This window comes from Eurypyga helias, unplaced genomic scaffold, assembly GCF_000690775.1.
Source record: "Eurypyga helias isolate BGI_N326 unplaced genomic scaffold, ASM69077v1 scaffold19106, whole genome shotgun sequence".
Lineage (NCBI taxonomy): Eukaryota > Metazoa > Chordata > Aves > Eurypygiformes > Eurypygidae > Eurypyga > Eurypyga helias.
In genome coordinates, this window is record NW_010258758.1 from 20,505 (window position 1) to 31,402 (window position 10,898).

Here is a 10,898-nt window from a genome sequence, read left to right on the forward strand (position 1 = left end):
CCTGCATGTCATCTTCATGCATTCATGGGAATGTCCTTCAACTTCCCTTTCCTTTCTGTAAAAACTGTAATTGGCCCTCTAAAAGGAAGATAAAGTAATGTGGGAACATTTGGCAACACCTCTCATTTTTCTGGCAATATACAAATACCTATCTGCTGTTTGTACTTCTGGAGCTTTATTTTTGCTTGCTTTGCATTCTTGTGTCCTTCCACAACCTGCTCCACCAGTTCTCTCGTTTCTTTCTGTTCCTGTAGACGTTTCTCTGCATACTGGTGCATCAGCTCTGCTTTCTAAATCCCAAACAAACAGGTAAATAAAATTCTTGATAACTGGTGATCTGAGTGCCTCAAATCATTGAAATAGTGCAAGGACAAATGGATTCAAAGTATTACATCATTCACAAAATTAGCAAAGGACATGGGCTGGGGACAACAAATCTGGGGTCTAAAGACGCAGACTTAAGCTCCTCTTTCTATGTTTTATTTACCCACAACAGCCATCCAAAACATTTGCATTGCCGTTTTCCCGGATTCCCTCCCACATGTTTCTAAAAGCAGACAAAACCATCTCTGGATCTGGCTGGGAGATACCAAGAAGAGTGCCAATCTAATACACAGCTGGCTATATACCTGCAGGATCTTCTTGGGCCTAAGTCATATCTCTGTGACATACAGAAAGTCCACTTTTGGCTATCATGATCCTTTCTTTGTCAGAGGAAATGAACAGGAAGCAGGGAACTGGACTTTCCCAGACTAGATTCCTTACTGTACTTTCTGTTTGAGAGGGAAGACTAGAGTTTTAAAAGAAGGAGGGTAGTCAGCATGACAGCTGTTGGTGCGTACTTCTTGAGATCTCCATATGGATGAAGTGCCCTCCTGGCATCTGTTGGCAAGTGAAGGAAGTTGCCTGGGATTGGTCAGGTTAGAGCAAGACTGACTTGCACATCCCCAAATCTATACATATTGGGACATTTCTGTTAAAAAATAAAACACTTATGCTCTGAAAGGGAGGTGAATACAATAATTACAGTAATTTTGGAATGAATGTGAGTAATCACACTTTGCTCAGTTGTACATAGTAGGGTTGGCTTTAAGTTCTTGCTACACCTTGTCTAAACAGACATGAAGAGTCAATGTCAAAAAAAGGTTGAGATATTATTTAAAGGACAGAGAAGGAACCCGTTAAGTTTCCATTTTGCAGCGTGGTCTTTAGGAAAATCTTATACATTTGTGGTTCCATCTTAAGTTGCCGAGATGCTGCAGAGACACCTGTGAGAGGTGGCCAAGAGAAAAGTACTGGCTGGCCTACAGGGCATAGCAGCAAACTGGGATAATAGGAAAGCCTGTGACAGTGACTATGAAAACTTTAAGATCTGTAATATTAATTATTTCTTGATCACTTGTTTAGTTTATAGGAAAAGCACTAGAAAAATGTAATGTGTGTTTGGGAAAAAATGAAAACTTCTAGCAATGTTTTTGTGAAATTGTGATTTACCGTATCGGAAACAGTGTGAAAATGCTTCTTGGCATAAATATTGTTTCCCATATATACAGACCCAAAGAGGGTTCTCTGACAGAATTTTCCCCTAAGAGAGATCTAAGCATGCCAGATAATACGAAGTAAATTGAATTATATCAGTTTAAGAAAACTAATTATTTCATATTTGTGGCTCTCATTTTACAAGATAATGAAATCAGTCATATATTGGTGATTTCATTGCAAATGGTGCTTAGTAGCTCAGTATCTGTTTAAAACAGGATATGCACAATGATATGAATATAGGGGAGAATGCTTTAGCCTTCTGGTTTATTCAATTCACTTTTTAAGTGTCATCAATCACATCAAACACCTGTAACAAGCATTGCTGTGTCTGGAAGTTATAGTCCTGTTTTTCCATTGTTTGAAGACGCCAGTGAGTAAAGACACTGTATAGAAATTTTACACCTTCCAATAGTTGGTATCATCTGTGGTATGTTTTGCACTGGTTGAAGGTAAGAAAAATTCGAGCAAAGCTGTATGTATTACCTCTTCTCTCATTAGATCAGCTTTCTTCTTATTTTCTTGAATTACATTCTGATGGGCTAGAATTGCCTCTTCATGACTCAGTTTCCCTTGAAGCCTCCTACACTCTATGTCAGCCAGCTGCTCTTCTAAATCTTTTCCACGCATCTGTTTTTGCCATTCCAAGAATTCAGATGGATCTCCAGCCCCTCGTAGCAGATTTTCAATTCTGCAAGAGAGAAGAAAGAGTTCACTGTTCTAGGGATCTGACTCTGCAGCCCTGCCTTGGTGCATGAAACATGTCTAGTAGTTTGTTGTGATATGAGGTGTTTGATCTCTGCAGAGAAAAAGGCAGTCATTGCAAAGTCACTTGACGGGTATAATTTTAACTCCAGTCTAAGAGGTGTTCCAGCTATGTAGAAAGCCTGAGAAAACCAGGCTGGAGGAAGTGCATGAGGGCATGGACCTACAAGTTTCAGTAAAACAAAGCCCCAAGAGAGCGCAAACATTAGCTACATATGGATTCTCATGAGGAGCAAGGAGAATCAGGCTGAAGGTATGTACATTTTTCTCAGAATATTACTTTGCTCAGAGGTAGAAAGAACACACAACTTTTCTCTTTGGCAATCTTCTTGGCCACTTTAACACAGAGAACTAAAAACTTTTCTGCTTAATTCTATTTCTGTTTTGTATTTTGTCAATTTTGTCAATTAAAGAATATTGCTGTAATAAGGCAAAGAAGTATGCAGCTATTAAGCAAAACCACATTCTTATTTTTTGCGCTTGGCTGAGAGAGAAAAGCATAGCAAAGCCCATCAAAGTCCTGCAGCAGAGGATTGAATGAGCCAAGAATTAGGGCAGGCACAAAAACGCAGTGAACTGTGCCATGCTCCTGCTCCCCAGTGCATATATATATGTATCTGATGTGTGTTAAATGCAGCTGAAGATTAAAACTCAACATAAACCAGTGTTAAATCACAGGGAAAATCTATTCCTTTACTGAGTGCTACAAAGTTCTGCAAGCTAGAGTGAAAAGTATCATATGTTATATAAAGGACCTCATTATACACACATAGCTGATAACAGAATCTGAGTGATGGGTAATATTGCTAAAATCCTGATCCATATACCAAAATTTGCGAAGTCCAAAGACCAAATCCAACCTTAGGCAGTCATTCTGGGACTTAAAATGCTAACAATATTTAGTGCTTAGCCTGCTAAGTCAGGTGGATTAGAAATAATACTAAATCAAGAAGGCATGATACAGGTGTTACCTTTGTTAAAACTATTAGTGCAAATACACACTCTGCAGTGGCCATTCAGGAGTCACCCTCTCTCCAGCTAATGTCAGCTGAAAGCCTATGCTGCTGAATAAGGATTCCTCATGTGAGAGGAATCCTGTCAGGATTCCGTTGAGCCCTAAGTCCACCAAAAGGCCTTGCAACCTCTTACTCCCCACTCCTGCCCAGAGTTTAGTTGCTTGTGTTCAAAGACAGCTCTGCTACACTGCAGCTGCGTAACATTGGATCAAACTGAAGGGAAAAGAACTGCGTGAGGAGGAGTTATGAGAAGTCCTGTTGTGTCTGTAGAGTTTCTTCCTGGGAGCTGCATTTAAGCTGATGTTAAACAGCCTTTGTCCTTGCCTAAGCTACGCTGTAGGTATGCCTGCATCCAGCCCAGTACCTTGCTGTCCTTGACTTGACTTCCTGGCTTGACCTTGGCCCTGACTCGTCACTATGGACTCATCGAGGAATCACTGGACTGTTGGCTGACCTTGCTGTCTGTCACTGGATCTGTGCTGCTGCCTTGCCAGGGTACTATGGAACTGCTGTCAGTGAGGACATTGTCCCTACATGCCTTGCTGCCACCCTCAGCTCCTGGCTTTTCTTGCCTTGTGGAGCAGCACACTCTTAGTCCTCCATACCTTACTGTGATAGAAATGGACAGGTATTTTTATATGCATACAAACGAGTTTTATAAACATTTAAACAAGTTCAAGTATCAAACTTGGCATGTCGTTGACCACAAACCACTGAAGAAAAGGGAGTTATACAAAAGTATTTGGCTTAATACATATGCAACTTTTATAATGGACATAGAAATAGATGTTTATTTGGGTCATTATTTACTCTGGAGAATCGAAATAAATACAGCAAGTGATGCGTATCGGACTTTACAAGTTGACACTAGCCAGAGTGCTACCTCAGAACACAGTCACACTCTATGGCTCCTACAGTACAACAATGACTATAACGTGAACTTTAATTTCAGTCCACTTTTATCTTTGTCAACCGTGTTCACAGAATAGCTTCCTAAGGCCTTACAACAGATCCATTATTATAGTTTACCTGGCGTTTACATAATTATTTTTAATGCACTTAATTGTTCTATGTCCAGGGATGTGAAAAGTAATCAGAAAAAGAAGCCTGATCGTACCTCTTGAGCTCCTGTTCTGTTTTCCGCTGATAGAGGGCACCCTCTCTTAAAATAGCTGCAGCATTTAATTTAATAGGTATATTGTCAATCTGTCAGGAAAGGGAATGTAGATACTATAGTTAGTAACGTAAACCATAAAACAGAGTATAAAAACATTTCAATGGGTTAAATAAATTGACCTAAGACAGTATAAATATTGCTTAAAGCATTCAACTAGCATTAATCTGACATTCACAATGAAATTGCATGCTGTTCATAAACCACTCAAGCTGCTTAAGAAATCAGCAAAGTTCCTCAAGTGGATTATAAATTTGTAATCACTCTTGGACCATGTCAAATCCCATAGAAAGTGTTCTCTTCCTTTCATTTTTTTCAGTGCCCATACACATCGTGTGCAGGGATTCCATCTGCTTTGGACAAAGAAAATAAACCGCTTCTCTGAAGCATGGTAAGTTAGCCAAAACCATTAAAGTAAAAAACTTAAGCAGTACCTTTCATAGGAAGTTCTCAGAAGTGTTTTACAAATAATTACTATTTTAACTTCAAAATATTTCTATGACAGCTGGCATCACCAATTGCCATATCCCTTTTCTAGACAGCAGAAGAGAAGTAAGTTCTCAGTGACTTTCAGTTCTCATGGTGTAACTTGGACTAGATCCTGTGCCTGCCTTGCAGTTCTTCAAAGTATTGCCTTAGGACTAATTCCCAGAGAAGCTCTAAATGCCAAGAGGGGAAGGGAACAACCTCTCTGCCAGTTAAAAATGTTCTCTGCACAAGTAGGTTATTCAGAAAAAATATATTACCTTTGCAGACACAAATAATAGACCTGATCTGAACTGAGGCAAAGCAATGCTGGTGGGATAAGAACCAGAACCATTCCTAAAAAAATCACACATTTGACCTAAATCGAGACAAATTTGTGTTCAGAATCCAAACATGTATTTTAATTCCAAATCAACAGCTTAATGAGTGGCTGAGAAACAGATGCACAGAATCACCCAAGCTATACTGCAAATATTGTATGCACAAATATGTACTGCAGTCTCCTGAAATACGTAAGCTAACTGGAACAAGAATGTTTTATAATTGATATTAATTAGGTAGGCTGAGGGGAACAAACACATGCTATCACCTAGAAATTCACTAAGTAGAATTACTGTGTTTTCCACACAGATGGCACATTTTAATGGACAGAAATTAATTGCCTGTTTCTTGACAAAATGGTGATAACTTGAAGAATTTAGGTAAAGAAAACGATGTATTTTATTTCTTTTGCTTGACTCACTACACCTACTCTTCTTAATGTCTAATGATGTCCTTCCTTGGTTTTGGCCTACTTCTCAACTCCTCTCAGTCTTCTGCATTATAAGAACACGTCCTCCACAGCCGGTATTTTACACACTACGCGATGTATAGAAATGTCTACTTAGAGTAGACATTTTCTCTGACACATGTAGAAATTTTCATATTTTTGGCAATTACCTGTGTATACAGATTTCATGTTCTGTACTATCTAACTACTGTTTGGACTGAGAACTGAACTAAGAATGATTATGGAAATACCTTTGACTGCAGTTTCCCATATTAAACAGAAGTATGACTGACCATATAGTCAAACTAACTAGGTCTCCCAAGATAAATGCAGACAGGTATAAGTAAAGTAACTGAATAAATTCTTCTATTTCATGTGGTATCAAAGAATTTGTGAATTTTACTTGTTCTCCTTCTGTCGTGAGATATCTTACCTTTTTTCAAGATGAGAAAAGAGAACACTGTAATTCTTGTGGAAAAAAAATATATTCACTATTTCCACCTAATGAACACACAATAGCTCATAGAAACCAATAAATATGTAAAGAGCAAGGCCTGATATGAGCAAGAGGCAGACTGAGAATGATGATGCATTTGTACTGTCTCATTCTTCCAGTGAAAAGGACAAACAGATATTTTGTATCAGCTATGAGAAATAATTGCTGCTGCACATATTAAATGTGCCTGAAGTGAAAAGCTCTCACTGTGGGTGTTCTAAAAAGAGGAAAGGAAAATACTAGTTGGTTAAAATATAATATAGTTTCATTAATTTGAGGACAGATTATAAACTTATTTATACATCTTGGATAAACCTTCCTCTTAGGATTTTTCTACTCAGAGAGTTGTGCAGGCAGGAAGGCAAAAGGAATAGAAAGCATCTCAAAAGTCAATAACAATATGCCTATCTCAGCTTGAAAGTTATAGCGGCATCTTGAACATCACCTAACCAACCTCCAAGGCAAATGTGTTTAGACGAGATAAAACTGATTGTGCTCCTAGGGGAGACAGTAGCAGGTGTTAGAAGTGGCCCTGATCAATGCCGTAAGATGCCAGATCCCTATTTTTCTTTATGCAGGTTAGGGAGATGGTTTGACTCTCATTAGTCTGCACTAAGGTTTCAGTATTTCAAATTAACAGAAAAGGATGTGGAATATACATAGTCTTGAACTGAGCCCCCATAATTACAGGTCATGTATGTTTGGGTTAACTATGTGAATCTTCCTTGTTTGGGTTTTTTTTTCTTCTTTTGAGTGCAGAAGGAACCGGGACCTTACTACTTTTCTGTAATTTAAATGCTGCTGGATTGTAAGCAAGCAGATTGAGTTGGTGATAGCGTTATTAAAGATAACTTTAGTATGTGATAAATACCAGATATGCTTTAGAAATAGTTGCCAGACACCCAGTTCCCCAAGCAGGGAATCAGTCTTTCCTAAGTGTGTATGAGCTGTACCTAAATACATAGTTTTAAAGAGTAGGTAGACCTGCTCACAAGATATTTGAGGTCATGATACAAGCACTGCTCCCACATTAATTATTCAGGATACGAAGGTGAAACAAATGAAAGGTGGCAGATTTAATGATGTAACTGAAGATTATTTGGATAGTTATTGCAGAAATAGCAATGTGAGTTTTCATGTGTTAGACCGTTAAGGCTGAACAGCCCATTTTCCATGTTTATAGTTCTCTGACCCTTGGAAATCCTAGCAGAGAAGCAATCAGTATAGTGGATTTTATGTCAGTATGTGTCTAAAGGAAACAGGACAAACATGCAGACTGTATATTGTGTCTCAGACAGTCATTAGCTGGAATGATTGCTCAGCATTCTTTAGGATCTCATTTTGAAACTGATTTACAGACACAAGATTCATCTCTCCCTGTGCTGAATTCGTAAACCAGGGTTCACAGTTCTTTTTTTACCTGTGGACTATTCTCAACCTTTACCATTTTACATAAAACCAACTCCTTTTGGAACTGAAAATACTGAGAAGGCAATATGGTTATATTGTGCAACTGCACACAGCTGTCAGGGCCCTCAGGGAACTAACAGGTCTCAATTGCCCTGACCTGCCTCACCTAGGACCTCCACTCACACTCCCTGCTCAGTGGTCCAGGAGCCCCACTTAAGCTCAGATAGGGCTTCAGTCCTTCCCCGTTATGCTGGAGGTAATTCTGCTCCTGGTTGTCTCTCCAGTTCTGCCTCCTGCTGTCAGGACCTGGGTTGCTGTTGTAGCCTTGTCTCCTGCCTGGACTTCCTGGGTGGACCTCACACCTGACTCGTTGCCTTGCTTTGTCCAAGGATGACTTGCTGTCAGCAGGACCCATCACTACCACCAACCTTGCTGCTTTCAGATACTGTAGCCTGCGTGGTGAGGGCACTGTCCGTACTTTCATTACCTTCGGCTCCTTTCCCTCCTGGAGCAGACACACTCCTGTTGCTCCCTGACCATTTCTTTGTGGATTGTTAAAGGTGCATAGGCCAAAATTTAGGAGCCATAGACTCAATCCATCCCATTCTCCTGGCCACGGAACTTGGTGTAAAAACATGGATTCCAGTAGTTTGCCTCACCACGGAATTTGCATGTCTGTTTTTCACTCCACAGTTTTCAAGTACGTCTGACAACAGTACCTTGAAGGTTACTCACCTTGCTTTGGATCTTTTGAGCCTGGAATGCTGGTTTACCCTTTGTACTGTCACGTGTGTTCTGCAGTTCAAACCAAACCCACATTATTTCATTTCAGAGACAGATTTTCAAGTACTCAGCAAAAATTGTTACATATTTGCCAGAAATCACTCTAGAATGTTCATCTAGAGTAACCAATACAGTGATAGGGGATATATTTTGGGATTGTTATAGCCACAAGAACTTGCTATGTGCACACAACTTGGTGGGAATATTTCATATGAAAATATATGGTGGTCCAAATATGACTAAAAATTATTGACTAAAATAATGCTAAAAAATAACAGTGATGTTTTGACTATGAAATATTACCTATATAAATGAGTATACTCAGCTCTTAACTGAAATAGATATTGGGAAGACAAAGTACGTTGTCAAAGCACACCATGAAATTATTAAATAGGGGTAGAATTCTAGTGATGGCTATTAATTTCATTTTCTGGTGTTAGCTATAGATACTGATACCAGTAGATACCAGTGCAAGGGACTGGGACCATGAGGATGAACACAGTGAATAGAATATACAGATGAGATGCTGAAAAAAAAATATATTACATACATAGTTTGGTGACACAGTTGTAAACTGGGAATCAGCCAAAGCAAGAATTGTGTATGAATGGGACCATATTCCCTCAGCTTGGCTGCTCTGTGGCATACAAGTTAATGGCAAAATAATATGTGGGTTTAGAGAAATATTGTCAGTTTGGAGACTTATTGGAGTAATATCACAGGAAGGCTGCTTGCCTTAAAATTAGAAGAATAATAAAGCAGCACCAAGGTATAAGAAAAGGGAGTTGTGTGTTGTGCATCCTAAGAGGCAAATGTTAGTATGTCACACCTGAAAACAGTAACACAGATGTGAAATGACAGTACAGCTATAAATGACAGCACATAATTCCTAACCCCAAATAAACAAGAATTTTAAAATACTTTGAGGTATCTTTAAATACCCCAGTCATTTTTCCTCTTCATACAGGGGGATTTTTAGGTAATAAAGTATTTTGTAGCATACCTCTTCCATTTCAGACTTCATGGTTGCACACCTGAACCGGTTAGCATTTGCTTTCAGGAGCAGATCCTAAAATTAAAGCAATTAGCTTAAAGAGTATGGTACATTTAAATTCTCTAATCAGAATTTTCTGTCTCAAAAAGCCTTGCAGCCCCGATCTCCAAATATTAATTTGTTTCCAATGAATGAAAGCTTGACTTTATATGAATTGTCATGCCTGATTAAGACTCAAAGTTGGCAATTCTTGATTTTCTACATAGTTCTGCCTGGTTGCAACAGCATACGGCATCAGACCTTTGCTAGGTCTGCCTATATGAAACATGCTGCTCATCCAGAATTCAACTTAAAAGCCTCATATTATGTCTGGCACATCAGTACCAGAGGCAGTATCCCTTTCCGTACAGCTAGCAAACAGTGGCTTTATTTTTGAGTTATATTAGAAGATTATGATCAGGGGATCTAAGCACCAAGGGTTGCTCCCATAGGCACACCCCGAAGAGTAATTCCAACTGTCATGTTACAGGGGGAAGTACAGGCAGCCACAGTTCCAGTATTTGAGTATTTCTTTTGTTGTGGACAGTAACATCTAATCAAAGCTGTGAAACCCTAGATTTTCTAATGGCTTTCTGGACAGCACCTGTCCAGTCCATAACATCAGCACTTCCGTAACTGTCTAGAATTTGGCTTCCAGTGTTCTCACTCCTCCTACAGATGCTCAGACATCAGCATGGTAGTTAGTAACGACAGCTGTAGCTCCTCCAAAAGTACTATCAAACAAATGGCATTTTTAATGCATATTTCTTTTAGGGCCCAACATTTCAGCTTGTTTAGCAAACAGTCTAGGGAACTGACCTTTGTGAATGCTTTGGATGCCTTTTAAAACATTTCAGAGGTGACAAAAACTGCTGTTATTGCAGCTATAACTTCTGTGGTGGTTTTCCTTTGTTCTTTGTATTCATGTATTTTCTCCACTGAAAAATGTGCCTGGTAGTTAAGTGATTTTATAGTTGTCACAGATTTTTGACAATACAGGCACTGTGATATCTTGCTTTTCCTCCCCAGTTTTTGTAGGAAGTTTGTACGTACAACTAAGCACGCAGAGAACGAGGTGTGAGCTTTCTCAAAATATGGAAATAATAAAAGATAAAAAATAATGATGTGTTGTTTTATAATGAAATACCAAGCATAGGATGTGACGGGCCAGTAAAAGGAATGAAGAGTTTATCCCGCTAGAATCTATCACACATTAAAGCATTTACTATCGTTTAGGAACAGAATCCAATGCCCCTTTCGCAAGGACATGAGGAGAGCCCAGAACAGTGATAAATGGACTTGTACCGGCTAGTGAAAGCTAAAGTAAGGCATTTTCAGAATGGGGGTGGGAGAGTGCAGATAAAAAGGTGTTAAATAGCATGCCTTTTATCAAGCTTATACTGTTACTCGATTGGATATGGTGATTG

At 39.1% G+C, this 10,898-nt stretch overlaps 1 protein-coding gene across 1 annotated transcript in view; it reads right to left on the bottom strand.

Moving 5' to 3' along the window:
- CFAP99 (cilia and flagella associated protein 99) overlaps positions 1-10,898 on the bottom strand; it is a gene marked incomplete at its 5' end in the record, with an annotated part of 42,446 nt that overhangs the window by 15,373 nt on the left and 16,175 nt on the right. The window contains 4 exons of the mRNA XM_010154482.1: positions 149-290; positions 2,026-2,230; positions 4,438-4,526; positions 9,442-9,507. Coding sequence (XP_010152784.1) covers positions 149-290; positions 2,026-2,230; positions 4,438-4,526; positions 9,442-9,507 — 502 coding nt within the window. The remainder of the gene's footprint in view (positions 1-148; positions 291-2,025; positions 2,231-4,437; positions 4,527-9,441; positions 9,508-10,898) is intronic.